General features: G+C 47.2%; 1 protein-coding gene across 1 annotated transcript in view; it reads left to right on the top strand.

The window, feature by feature from the left end:
- Positions 1-295: 295 nt before the first annotated feature.
- zeb1b (zinc finger E-box binding homeobox 1b) overlaps positions 296-14,639 on the top strand; it is a 126,193-nt gene continuing 111,849 nt past the window's right edge. The window contains exon 1 of the mRNA XM_079575914.1: positions 296-597. Coding sequence (XP_079432040.1) covers positions 540-597 — 58 coding nt within the window. The 5' untranslated portion in view covers positions 296-539. The remainder of the gene's footprint in view (positions 598-14,639) is intronic.

Below are 14,639 nucleotides of genomic sequence, written 5' to 3'. Positions count from 1 at the left end.
TTACATCTGTATTCATCAGTTCTGCTCCAAAAAGCCGCAGGTTTTACGCACACTTCCTCTTTCTGCAAAAAACTACAAAATGAGGTAAGAGCTCCGCGCGTCACTACGTCATGCCGTACAAAACAAGCGCTCACTTTTTTTCTTTTTTTTTTTTTTTTTTTGCTCCGCTACACCTTATGTTTCTGGAGCACAAAAGTAACTCAGCCAGGTGTCCGGGTCCAGAGACTCGCACAGGAGCCTCGTCCCGGGGGCCAGGTACCGTCCGAGCGCAGCGGGCCGCCCTCTCTCCCCTCTCCCCTCCGCCGCTCGCTCTCCTCCCGCTGCGTAAAGCCCACTACTGGCGGCGCGGTGAACCAGGTGCAGCCAGGGAAGGGGAGGTAAAGGGGAGGGCAGCAGGCAGCGCGCACAGGCACACACACACGCACGCACACACACACACACACACACACACACACATAGACAGGCACAGGAGGGGGAGATGGGCTTGCGAGAGGAGGTGACTCTCCAGGCAGGCAGCATTTAGACACAGCGAAAGGATCATGGCGGATGGCCCCAGGTGTAAGCGGAGAAAGCAGGCGAACCCTCGGAGGAACAACGGTGAGTCCGACCTCAGAAACTACCGCTCGGACGCTACGGGAGTGCGTCTCGGAGTCCCGGGGAAGTTTGGCGGCCGGGAAGTGTTTGTTTTCGTGTTGTTGCCGCTGAGTGGGAGAAGTGGTCCCCGTGCGGTGTACCGTTATACGCTTATACCTGGGTCCGCGTCTCTCCGCCTAGTGGTCCGTTATCTCAGCGCACCACACTCCCTTACCAGCGGGTTTTTTTTTGGAGCCCCTCGTGTTGGCCACTTTACGCACTCCAACGCACTTCGATTCGATGTTGTTCCTTTTGCATTTTCCCGTCACTTTTCCCCAAACTCGGCTGTTTTTTTTTCTCTTTTCCTCCTCTCTTTGATTCCGCTTTGTGCTTAAGTGTTTGGCATTCTGACGCGGGGGGGAGAGGGGCTCGAATCTAGTGATCGACTTGTTTCACTGCACGGATGTGATTTGTTTATTTCTTTTTTTTGCCCGTTTTCGAGTCGGGAGAAGTGGTTTCGGAACAGCCCGCTGCGCTCTCGCGTCCCCGCCGCGGCAGGTAGCGGCCACACTGTTGCTGTCGGCGCGGGGCGCTCGTTCAGTACGGCGTTTTTCCCCCATTATTATCTCCGCATCACGTGTGTTTAAAGTGTGCTTTATGTGTACAGTAACAAAAACCACCAGCTTCAGCTTTCTTTCTGTCGGGGGGGCTGCGTCTCCAAAAGTCGCCCGTACTGTGCTCCGCTTTGGACGCGCGGATCGGGGTCGACATTAGGGCTCGAGCTGTGGTTAGAGTCGCGGGCGGACGGAGGGACGGACGGGGGACAGCGGCGTGGCTGCTGCCGCCGCTGCCGCGTCTCCTTCTTCCGGACAGCGTTAGCGGAGCGCAGCCCGTATAAGGAGAGCGAGTCCCGGACAGGCGTGCACTCTCGGGCTGGGACAGGGCTGGAGGAGCTGCTCTCTCCTCCTCGCTGTGTCTTGTTTTGTTCCGCTTTTCTCTCTTTCGCTCTTTCTTTCGTTCTTTCTCCCTCCCCATGTGCCATGTCTCTCCCCTTTCCTCCCCTCTGTCCCCCTTTTATAGCGACACGGACCTCTTCTCGGTAATAACAGCGTGTTGCTCCGCTCAGGAAATGCTCCACCAGCGCATTTGACAGTGTGTGTGTGTGTGTGTGTGTGTGTTTTTTCTTCTTCTTGTGTTGTTGGAGTGCGCGCTCAGAACAAGAACTCGTGGGAGGACGACACTACACGCGGACTTTCCTGATCCTGCGCAACCTTTTTCTTTTCTTTTTCTTTTATCATAACCAGAGGGGGTTTTCAGCGCTGCCCCTGCGCAGAACGCGAATAAGACACACCTTCTCGTGAGATAACGGTTCTGCTGCGTCTCTTAGCGATTTGTAGCTAATGACCCCCCCCTCGCCATTGATATTTAAAGTTACTTCCCTTGTGCCAACAGATGTCCGCATTTGCATCGCCCTCTTCTTTTTCTTTTTTTTTCTTTTTTTTTTGCTTAAGCAGAATTAGGGCCGGCTTTTATTGAGCTCCTCGTTTCCTCACCTTCGGCCAGTGTCATGGAAATGTGCCTCCCGCGAGAGAGAGCGCGTTTTGGGGAAGTTTGTTTGCTGTTTGTCCTGTGTGGATTCTGACGTGGAATCAACGGACTGACCGTGCGCCCCTCACTCATTTTACGCGCAGGCTTGTTATACTTGTTTATTGTCTGCCTATACTTCACAGTGTCATTGTACTTCGTGGAGTCGCTTCATTGCACACCTACTTTGTATATTTCTACTAAAGTATTCACGTTTTTGTAGCAATGCCCCTGGAATAAAAGTGCTGTTCTTCCCACTGAGTGACAAAAGCATCGGCGTGTTGTTTGCCTTCCTTGTGCTTTATCGACGGAATAGTAAAGTATTCGCTGGAAGTACATGAGTGAATACATTTCTAAGTGACGATGCTGTTGCTCGAGTTCATATATCTGTGATTTGAGGTGAATGTTTGCAGTGAACGATGATGGTTCAGGAGAAAACAACCTTCACAAACGCTGCTTCCCCTCCATACACAGTTCCATGTAAGAGATTATTGAAGACCTTTTGTGATGCTGCAGAAACGACACTCTTCATTGTAGAATGTCCCACAATGAACATGAAACACAATGAAACACAACAATGAAACATATAAACGGGATTATAATCACAATTATTCAAGCCTTTAAAAAAGTATTTATTTGTTCATCAACAAAAACTGTGCTAAATGTTTTCTGTGGACAATGTGAAAAGTCCACGTTATATTGAAAATGCTCAAACTAGTCCTCTATTGGAGATCTCTGTCTCACCTGCCCCCTGCTGGCCAGCCCTCACACCTGCCCAAACAAACCGAACAGCGCGGCCTGATGACGTCAGCACTAGGGCTGAAACAACTTATAGATTAATCGACAACTAATCGATTACTAAAATAGTCGTCAACTATTTCAGTAATCGATTAATCGTTTTCTAGTAAACCCAGACTGAAATAGAGCAAAAAAAACATGACAATTATGTATTTTGGATGAAAATTGTTTTTAAAAGTTTGGGTCTGCAGTGTTTTGTATATTGTAAATTTCATAAATATCTGTCTTTGTCTCGTCCAATCAGAAAGCAGAATTATTTCAAAGAGCCTCCTACAAACGTTTACTTTAAGTTTACTCCATCAACATGTCCTCAAGCCGTGCCACTTTAGCTTTATGTGATACATAAAAAAAAAAAAATACAGTTTCCATGCACCTTTCACAGCCAAGCAATTAATCGATTAATCGTAAAAATAATCGGTAGATTAATCGATTATCGTTACTTGCAGCCCTAGTCAGCACACAGCGCTGTTTGTTTATGTCGGAGCATTTGCCATTATTAGCACGTGAAATGCGAAAGAAACAGAAACAATCATCCCGGCGGCATGAAATAATGCAAGTCTGCTTTGAGCTGGGCAAAGGATGTAGAGCTCCAACCTTTTGTCGGAGAGCTGCTTATGCTTCAAAAACACTTGTGTAAAATGAGTTTAGTCCTTATACTTTACAATATTGAGCCAACTGTTCGCAGATTGTTTCTTTTTTACAAACTCATTCCTAACTTTCCAAATTCATGTCTAGATTGGTCTAAGTGTCTCAGTTTGAGCATGATCATTTACTAGGTCTGGGACGACCCACTTTTGTCACGATCCGATACATATCACGATACTTAGGGGCCGATCCGATATTGCAATATAGTAAATACTTAAAGCACTCAAAGCAAGATTCCAATTACCATTTGAAGTCGTGATATATAGTTTTTGTAGTGTTTATAGCGTAACATGAGCTGATGACTTTGAATTTCGGACTTTGGCTGCGATGTTTGTCCGTGTTGATTTTGTTTTTTGTTTTTTTGGGGGGGGCTTTGCATTCGCCGCTTGTCCCTCACATGAAGTCCCCGGCGGCGCTCCTCCAGCAGTCGGAGGATTGTGGGGAGCGCTCCATTCCGCGCTGTAAACAGGGAGGTGTTAACAGCCCGCCGGACGACAGGTGTTTGCCATCGCTGGGATACTCTGACACACTGCAACCCCCACCACCTGAAATCTACCCCCCCCCCCCCGAGTCCACCCCCCACCCCTCCCTTTCCGCAGCCACGGTAATCCAACACAGCGATTTGGGAATACCGGAATGCTCGCCGGTTTGACATTCTTAGGCCAAAATAAACAGGGAGGGGGGACGACTTTACTTACCTGAGTGTCCGGTTTGAGGCACGGGGGGGGGGGGGGGGCAGAGACCTGGCAGCGGCCGGGAGCTGAGTCACCACGTTAAAGGGAGCATGTTAATAGAGCTGGTGAAAAAAGTCAGTGAACTCCACTCCGGAGTCAGGAAACAGCAGTGGCCTGAGGGTCTGAGGGTCTGAGGCTCTGAGGCTCTGAGAGTCTGAGGGTCTGAGAGTCTGAGGGTCTGAGGGTCTGAGGGTCTGAGGGTCTGAGGGTCTGAGAGTCTGAGAGTCTGAGGGTCTGAGGGTCTGAGGGTCTGAGGGTCTGAGGGTCTGAGGCTCTGAGGCTCTGAGGCTCTGAGAGTCTGAGGGTCTGAGGCTCTGAGGGTCTGAGGCTCTGAGAGTCTGAGGGTCTGAGGCTCTGAGGGTCTGAGGCTCTGAGAGTCTGAGGGTCTGAGGCTCTGAGGGCCTGAGGGCCTGAGGGTCTGAGGGCCTGAGGGTCTGAGGGCCTGAGGGTCTGAGGCTCTGAGGCTCTGAGGGTCTGAGGCTCTGAGGGTCTGAGGGTCTGAGGCTCTGAGAGTCTGAGGGTCTGAGGCTCTGAGGGTCTGAGGCTCTGAGGCTCTGAGGGTCTGAGGGTCTGAGGGTCTGAGGGTCTGAGGGTCTGAGGGTCTGAGAGTCTGAGGGTCTGAGGCTCTGAGGGTCTGAGGGTCTGAGGCTCTGAGAGTCTGAGGGTCTGAGGCTCTGAGGGTCTGAGGGTCTGAGGGTCTGAGGGTCTGAGGGTCTGATGGTCTGAGGGTCTGAGGGTCTGAGGCTCTGAGGCTCTGAGAGTCTGAGGGTCTGAGGCTCTGAGGGTCTGAGGGTCTGAGGGTCTGAGGGTCTGAGGGTCTGATGGTCTGAGGGTCTGAGGGCCTGAGGCTCTGAGGGCCTGAGGGTCTGAGGGTCTGAGGGTCTGAGGGTCTGAGGGTACTTCAAAGCTCAATAAATCAGGCGGGAATTAGATATTAAAAAATCCCTCTGAAAAACCTGTTGCTATATGTTCTAACCTGAGATTAGACGAGTTGATGTGTACCTGTCTGGTCTTTGTACAAGCCCGTGGAAGAGCGTGGTCGCTTCTAACTTCACCCCCGTTTGGGGCCATAGGAATACATGGGAGAGTCTAAATGCTAGCAACATCTTTGGTCGCTTTGCGTGACTGAGGGCGCACACAAAGACCGGACAGGTACAGATCAACTCGTCTAAGCTCAGGTAAGAACAGATCTCAGTCTGGAAGAACGGTGGCCTGTTCCTTTAAGTCTGTAGGCGGGATCGAAGTGAATCCTCATTCGGCAAAAAGCCCTAAAGTGCAGTAACGTTGGATTACAGCGTCACCTCGGTCACGGCCTTTCGTTCTACACGTGGATACCAAACGTGTCAGTGTTTGAGAAAGCGACCATGTAGCTACTTCCTGGAAATCACGGGGGAAAGTTTACTTTGACATGAAAACTAAGATGCTTCGGGAGAAAACCACCTAAAATCTCAACTTTGACACAAACCTCGCCTTCGGAGCAGAACGTTCTGAAAGGTGCGGCGATGAAATGGAACCAAACGTTGCAGGTTTTTTTTCAGTCTGTTGGAGAGAAACTCTGACAAAAGGTGGTCAAACACTTGTACCCACGGCTTGAGGGGGGTTAGCCTTCGGAGAGAAAAGAGTCCAGCCTGCACTTCTCTGCCCCCCCCCCCCCCACCCCGTCACCCCCCGACACCACCTCCTCTCTCTCTCTCTCTCTCTCTCTCTCCCTCTCTCTCTCTCTCTCTCCCCGTCTTCTTTATTGAACGGACTTAAACACAAACACAATTGGACATGCTGGAAGCCTGACAATAGCCCAGGCTGAGGATTGGGTGGGGGGGGTGGATAAAGTGAAGTCATACTCCTATAGCCACGCATGGGCGCCCGGGTCAGGGGGCAGGCTGACTGCGGCCCTGCTACTGTGGCTACTGTGTCTTCACTAATAAAGGGAAGCAGGAGAGCGTCGGGGGCTAGCTTCTTGGCTCCGGCGGCAGAGCTTGTGTCAAAGACTCGGGGGTGAATGAAAAGTTTCCTCCTCGGCCCTTTTTTTTTTTTTTTTTTAGGCGTTTGTAATTGTAAATGTAAACAGATGGCCTTTAAAAAGCAGCCGAGCGGCACGGGCCCCCCCCCCCGCCTCCTCCGCCCGGGCTCCCCCGAACGTCAGCTCCGTGCGCCGCGGATCTGTCGCCGAGCCTTCGAAAACCTTCAGTGAGGAGTTTATGAAACAAGCACTGAGAGGTTCACACCATGATGGCATTTCAACAGCGCAGAGTCTGATATTATACATTCCACTGCCTAAACGAAACCGCAGTTTAAAAACCCCCCGTCCGGTCGGGGGGGGTGGTCTGAGGATGGACAGATCTGGGAAGAGCAGGGAGGAGAAGAGGGAGAAGAAGAAGAGGCGGAGGTGACCAAAAGGAAAGATTTACGACAGGTGACGAGTGTGGCTCTGCGGGGAGTGTGGGGGGTAGGGATAAAGAGTGCACATATGGCCGTATCAGGGGAGAGCATGGATCTATCATAATAACTGGATAAGACACTCCCCCCTTGCCCGCGCGCCGGTCGGCGGACGGCCACTCGATGGTACTGCAGCAGCAAATTCACATTGGGCCCAGAAAGGATTTTTGCCATAGAGCGGCCATGCGAAAAAAAACTGTCCGTATTCGGCTGACAGGACGCCTACAACTTTCACAAAGGTCGGATTTAGTGTCGATTATCATGTACATTAACATCATGTACTTTTTTCCCCTTCGAAATTTACGTATCGTCTAAAAAATACATTTGTAAGGACTTAGCCGAGCTCCGCTCTAGCCACGCTCTAGCTTTCCGCCGCGTTGATTGGTCAGAACGTGCACGTGGTGCCGGCAGCGCAGCCGGGCACGTGCAGAGCGCGCCCTCGACGTCCGTGTACGAGCACATGTGGGCTCGGAGGAAAAACAACAACAGCAGCAGCATGAAGACCAGCATGGGGAACCGAGAGAAAAGAGGATGCAAAACTAACTTTGCAAGTAAGTTTGTATCACACAGAATGTATTCTGTGATTGTAAATGTTAGCATACACCACAGTTATTTATAGAATGTAGCTTTATGAAAATAGCAAACAGAAACTATAAGACTACCATTTTTAAACAAACAGAACAATGCTATTCTAAAAGATGACAGTACCCCGATCCCATTTGCTCATTAAAATATACTGTATGTGCATAGAATTACAATAGTGACAAGGCCTAATACATAATGAGAAGTTTGTTATTTGGACAAACGTCTCGAGAGCAAAATAAGGTTAGTTTTCATAGTGTCTATGACGTCGGACGCTTCCCTGCTATTTTGCCGTCACATTTCGATCTGAACAATATCTGACTGGCTAATATTAGTTCCAGGAGTTGGAAATGGTTAGTTTTTGGTTTATTGAACAATATATAATGACGTGACATTTTTAATCAAGTTTGTCTAATAACTAATAATTGACTTTGTCTCTCAAACCAATGCTAAGTGCATTAAAATGAACAAAAAGCAACATGTTGAGCTGTTCAAGACGAAAATAAAAAGTGGTGTTAACCCTTGGTCACTGCATGTCTTTCTATGCATTGTTTTAGCAAAGCAAGACAAAAATGAAGGTCAGAGAACAGAGACAACAGTAATGTTAAAATTACAAAACAAACGTATTCATGCTATCATACTTGTTCACTAATGTAACAAGACTGGTGATTATATTACACGTAATAGACATATAATTGCACAGTAGAGATATGTATAATTCTCATTCTGGTCTTGTGATCCAGAAATGTGAACTCTAGTATAATAAGGATGACAATATGTTTTTTCTTTCTTCACTGAGGCTGTTCTGCTGCAGAGAGGAGTCTGCTGCAGGATCTGTGTCCACTACGGATATGGAAGGTGCGGCTTTGTATGAACTTCTTTACTAACTGGTGATTAGCTATTACTACTTCAGTTAGTTTGTTATGTGTTTCATAGCCACAAATAAAACTGTAATAAAGTTGCTGCTCAGTAATTCTTCCTATATTGACCAGATGCTGCTGATGGCTGTGTCCGGTCACCATCTCCTCCTCACGGGGCAGACCAGACTCTTACACCGTCTCCTGTTCTGCTGGCTGCACTGAGGTGATCATGGCAGTGTTGGAAAGAACAGAGGCTACACTACACAGGCGTGTCGAGTGGTCTGTTCACAACAAAGCAAAGAAACTGTACTAGTATTGTGTGTCAATGTTATGATAGCCAATATGTTTGTCGTTGTGCTTTGTAATTAAATAATATTGGTAGAAAGTAAATCAAAATGACATTGCATCTAGGTCACATTCAAATCTACTACTGTTGACCAGACTTCACCAAAATAAACTATTTTATCATCCACAGCATATTCTGCTTATGTTAAACAGAAAATGGCCTGTCTCAGTTTAAAGCCCCATCTTGGCAACACAAGACCAGACAAAGACAAACCAACTGTGATGGGACAACAGGAAAGATGCAAAACACAAGGTAGACTTTTGTAATTGTGCTTCCTCATGCAAGCTCTAACTTCTTAAATCACTACAGTCTGCCAAATGTAAGGGAACGTATTCAAGTTAACAAAATAAAGGTGTATCGTGCTTCAGACAGTAAAGGCTGCTCAACTGCACATACGCAGTTATCAAAGTGGACATTTTGGTCATTTTTCTGTTTCTCTTTTAGCTTAATGGTGCAGTATTGAAGTTTCCATTTTCACCAACATGCAGCCCTAGGAACAAAGTCTTGTTGCTGTCAGAAAGAACTGCAGTAGCTGGAGACACCCGGCGTTCTTCGAAGATTAACAGATTTTGCTTTTAAACTCTCTGCCTCTTTACAACCTGCAGTTACTCCTTGGTTTCTTGTTGGAAGAGTCGTGCTCTGACCGTTAAAGCTTTATGTGAGAATGCATGTGTTATACCTGAGATAATTGTATTGTCCAGAAGGAGACCTGTTCCAGTCTGGGATTGTCGTTGAATCTACTCTGTGCTCTGACAGCGGAGAAAAGAACTTAAGGTGGTCTGGGCTGAGTTTTTAGCTCAGTAGATAACAGCTTTGGGTATTATTCTTTTTCACTTTGTCATGGTAGATATTACGGGCACTTCTGGAAATGAAGCTAATACCACGTGTTTTTCAGAGTGCAGAGGATTACCGTTTATTTTTTTAACTGCTGCCATCGGGTGTAAATCAATAAAATGTACAATTTGGGCAAAACCCAGTGATTGTTTTTTTGTGTATAGTGTTCTAGGCCTATTCTGCAAATATACTGTGGCAGTTTTCTTTTTTGCAAGATCATTAATTTATTGCATGTTGTACAAAAAAAGCTTCATTGCATTTCAATTACATCTATTAGTTTCTGTGACAATGCCATAGACAATTGACATAAATGTTGATGGTGATTTATTTTACTAGACTGTTTTTTTTTAAACTAATTTTGCAATTCTGCTACAGTAAAATTATTTAAAATAACACTACTCACAACTGTACAATGTTCTACTCTTTTCTACTGCTGATTTACTTGTGATATATTGCTAAACTGCAAATGTTGTGAAATGCAATGTAATGTATTATAATAGATCTTGCCAGCCTAATAATTAGAGGATGGTCTTAATCACTTTGCCATTGTTGATAATTATGAATATACAAATTGCAATGATTCTTGTTCTCATGTTCCATCAATAAAAGTCTCGTTCATTTCATGTTTATGTTCATGTCACAAGTTAAATGGATCAAATGCTGCGTTGTACATAATTGCGGTTATTTAAAACTTACAAAGGTATAAACTGACATTGACTTTGTCATAATGGTGAAAAATAAAAGTTGACTGTGTCTTTTAAACATGGAAAACGGTACAGATCTTTAAATACGCGTTGGGGCTGTAGGCCACTTTGCGAGCTGGGTCTGCTGTTCAACTCAAGGCTGATTCTCCGCTCGCTCTAGTCGTGCTGAGAATATACAATTTACTTGACATGTGGTCAATTGTAGAAGTATAATTAACCTTTAATTAAACGTTGGAAAACAGTTCCAAAAGTGAAGAGCAGATATTATATTACATCAAAAACTAGGCTGACCGATTTTGACCTGCTCAGCATACGGTGGAGCTGCGCTCTGCTGCCGAGCTGCGGCGCTCGCTCTCGTCGCGCTGAGAATCATGGGCATGGGCAATAAACATCCAGGTTTCTTTGTGTTTTTTATTTGAAATGATAAAAGACCACTAATATGGCCATAACAATTAATAGTATAAATTATACAAGCATATAATAGCCGTTAAAATTTTCGCTGGGCCCAATGAACACGGAACTAACGCGGAAGTAAGAATTTTTTCTGGCTCGTTGCGCCAATGAGCACAGGCCATTGAAATCAACAGGCGGCCATATTGGAAACCCGGGGCTTGGGGGAGAGGCACTTGGCGAGGAGGTGCCAAATACTGAGGAGGCGCGACAATTCAGCGGTGAAAAGTTTGCATGGATGCGGCCCGCTCCTTTTATTAACTTTACTGGCTGGATTGATGGAAAAGGGAAGGTCGGATGAGGCTTTTCTGGGCAGGTTATAGTTTTGAGTTTTTTAAAGAGATGTCGCGGAGCTTTGCGGAAATACGGAGCCTTTACCCCCTCCCACTCCTCCCTGTTGCTCGGACCCTGTCATGTTCTGAGTGGGTAACAGACGGATTTAAGCAGTGACAGTCCAGTGTGAACTTTATGAAGCAGCAGATGCCTTTAGTGCATCTTAAAGGTGATGTAAGGATACTAAATGCACATGATGTTTCTTAAGCTGATTTGTGAAGTGTAGAAGGCAATAAAGAACTCCTTTGCCTTGTTTTCTGTTGATCGTTTTAAACACTTTAAAGGGGCTAGATGCAAGTTAGTCATTTTATACTCACTACTGCCCCCTCAGGTCATACTGTGTAACTGCACCTTCTGTACTAAGCTCGTGCATGAGGGCAATTCGGACAGTGGAGGATTTTAGAGGCAGTTGTGGTGAATCTACACATTAGGACATTGTTGGAACATGTAGGGGAGGAAGATACATCATTATAACATTTTTAAACTCCGTATAGTCCCTTTAAATGAACGAGTCATCAGGAGACAAGGCTAAAGGGAGGCAGTCTCCGCAACGTCTCCGCAAACTTGGACTACAAAGGGCCTATCTCACTGGCCTGGAGCCTAGTTGGAGTCTGGCTGGTCCCTGGTGATAAGGCGAGTCTCCAGGTAGTTGTCAGTGAAAACGATCCGTTCGATTTCAGTCGGTCCCCGAGAGGTCTCTGCACAGTCTCAAGCTGCAGTGGCGATGCTTGAACACCATGCGTCGCCTTATCTCCAGGAGACGTCTCGGAGACATCTCTGTGACCAGCCAGTCTCCAAGGCCGGCGAGACGGGCCCTTTTAAGTCTTTGTCGTTCTTCCAGACCTGATGAAGAGCTGAAGCAGGTTACGTCAAAGTCTCCCGTCGTTCCCAGCGGAGCCCCTTTTGTTCGGGCGCTCTGTCCCTCCCGAGAGGCCTGTCCCAGTGTGACCATGGCGCGGGCAGTGCTGGGACCCACCGATGTACGAGCGCACTCCCACCAAAGCCGCTTAATGATCGGCCCCCGCCGCCCGGCCCCGGGACATTAGCCTATAAAAAGGTGCAGTCCCTGTGAGTGAGGCTGCGAGTCAGTTTCAGTCGCCCCCTTTAACTGCGCCGGGATGTGCTTTATTGGGGTATGTGTCCCCTGAATGCCCAAGTAAAAAAAGCATTGTGTGCGGCGGAGCTTTAGTGAGGGAGAGCCCGGCTACCTTCAGCGCTTGGCCTGCTCTACCTCGTTCCTCCGCGGCGGCTGAAGAAAAGGCCCATTGAGGCGGCCCGGCATGGGGAGGGAGAGCCCTTTCACACCGCGCTTGTGGGAAACTTCTCCCCCGTACTGTGCGCGCCATTTGCATACGACCCATTCTCTTCCCCAAAGGTCCCCGCGAGGAAGGAGGAATCTATGGAACGCTCCCAGGATTCATCAAATCCCTCTCTCACGCTGCCTTCACATCAGCGAGGCTCAGGCTGGAGTTCACCTGCTGCCCCCCCCCCCCCAACTTATGTGAGCTCGAAACTCTCCGTCCCACCTGCTGATGTCACGAGGTGAAGCCGTCCTTGCCCAGAAAGTGCTTCTCTGTGATTTGTGTCCATGAAGACCTTCACTGCATCATGTCAGCGCTCAAAGTGCCTTCAGTTCAGGTTTCCTCGGGGGCATTAACAGTCGTACGTTTTTAAATTTATTTTTTCCAGTTTTTTTTAAACATTTGCTCCAAAGTGATGTGTTCTGTTTACGCTTAACCCCATGACGCCTGAATTTATTTCCAATTTTATAAAAAATATATTATCAGTGTTTTTAGATGTGGGTTCATTAAACATTGACATAGCAGGAAAGAAAAACATTTTAATCTGAAATGTGTCAATTATAATAGAATTAAAACAGCAATAGAAGAAAAAAAACAAATATGTCCCTCAGGCCAAGTTTTGGTGGCCTTCATGCTTCTTGTTGAATACCTTTGAGTACCTTTTCTGCAAGTTTCATCATTCCACACAATTAAAACCTCGAAAACGGACATGTTATTGAGCTGGCATTAAGGTTCCAAGCCTAAATAAAGGTGTGGGGCACAAACCTGTCTTAAATGCACCCGGGGAAAATGTTCACCAGTCCTTGGCCCTCCACGCCTTATACACTTACATAAAAGTGGTGAGCACCCCTGCTTTAGACGACCCAATTATAGTTTCTGTCCCAGCTTTGATCAGTTGACGCTAGCATTAGCATGCTGCTGCAAGCTACGCTTTTTTGTATGCGGCAATTAAAGGAACAGGCCCCCGTTTTTCCATACTGTGATGTGTTCTTACCTGAGCTTAGACGAGTTGATCTGTACCTGTCTGGTCTTTGTGCCCGTGGAAGAGCGTGGTCGCTTCCAACTTCACCCCCGTTTGGAGCTATAGGAATATACTGGGAGAGGCCAAATGCTAACAACATCTTTGGTTGTTTTTTGCGAGTCTGAGGGCATGCACAAAGACCAGACAGATACGCATCAGCTCGTCTAAGCTCAGGTAAGAACATATCTCAGTATGGAAAAACTGTGGCCTGTTCCTTTAAAAGCACATTTGCGGAGGTTATCAACTAAATGAGTGGCTGACTTCTCCAGGATCAGAGCTTCATATTGAGGTACATCATGTCCATATTCCAACAAGTTGGTGAAAGTCGTGTTTTTAAATGTTGAATGTCAGAATAGGTTTCGGTTCAGTATCAGATATTTGGAATCAATTCTGTTGTTTTCAACCCTTGAAGTAAAAACAGGAGATTTCAGCTCTTAATAGAAGCACTTTACACATTCAGAGCATGTTTGCAGGTTTACATCAGTCCTTGTCAAACAATTCACACCAAGTACCACCTTATCAAATATTTGACCCCAAGTAGCCCACCACCAGGCCAGGATTAAGACCGACCCTGGGTGTAAATCATGTCTAAACCAGGACAACCCTACATTACTGCCTTACTAAAGCATCAATGATGTGATCTAATTCAAATGAATAGAGCCTCCACATCTTGTTGCAAATGAATAACTGCAGCACTTGGTGATCTGCGCCAAACACAAAAACAACAACTGAAGTGTCCAGTGTTCTGTTGCTAATGTTGCGCTGAAGGCTTAATTTAGCACAGCATGCTGGAGTCCCCTGAATGCGCGACATGGAGCGTGAGGGGTCCATCTGCCCGACGGACAATGCGATGGGGAGAGGAGGGGGCGCGGGGGTGTCCGAACTGCTATAGGGACGCACTCGGCAAACACGGGGTTACGGAGGCAGAGGGGGGGGAACGCGAGGACGAGGTGGAGCAAGGGGGGGGGGGTTTGGGAAAGCCTGGAGGGACGCTCCCAAAGCCGCTGGGCTGAACAAACACACAACCGTCAACTGTCAGCTCACGGAACCGGGGTTACAGCACTGTTACGCTGCTATAACCTGCTATGATGGATCTATATCACACTTTATACATGGCAGCGACTTGGCGGGCCATCGGTACCAAAGAAAAAGTTTTGATTCATTTAGTCATAGGGCTGTGATGTTCAGTAACTACCTTAAAGTGCCTATAACACATTAGACAGTTTTTGCTAAAACATCCATCCCTTTTCTTTCACTTGTCCATTTCCGGGTCCTCCTGCAGGTGTGGGTCCACAGAAGGACGGCCTCGTGGTTCCAACCCGGGCCTGTTGGTCTCTCATAAGGGGCTTCTGAACCGTTCTTTGTCTGACCCATCAACTAGGACCTTTTTGCCCTGGGAGACCCTATCAGGGGCACGAAGCCAACCGAGCTCCCAGGA

The sequence above is a fragment of the Gobius niger genome, assembly GCF_951799975.1.
Source record: "Gobius niger genome assembly, chromosome: 18".
Lineage (NCBI taxonomy): Eukaryota > Metazoa > Chordata > Actinopteri > Gobiiformes > Gobiidae > Gobius > Gobius niger.
This window is presented reverse-complemented; position numbering and strand designations above follow the sequence as displayed.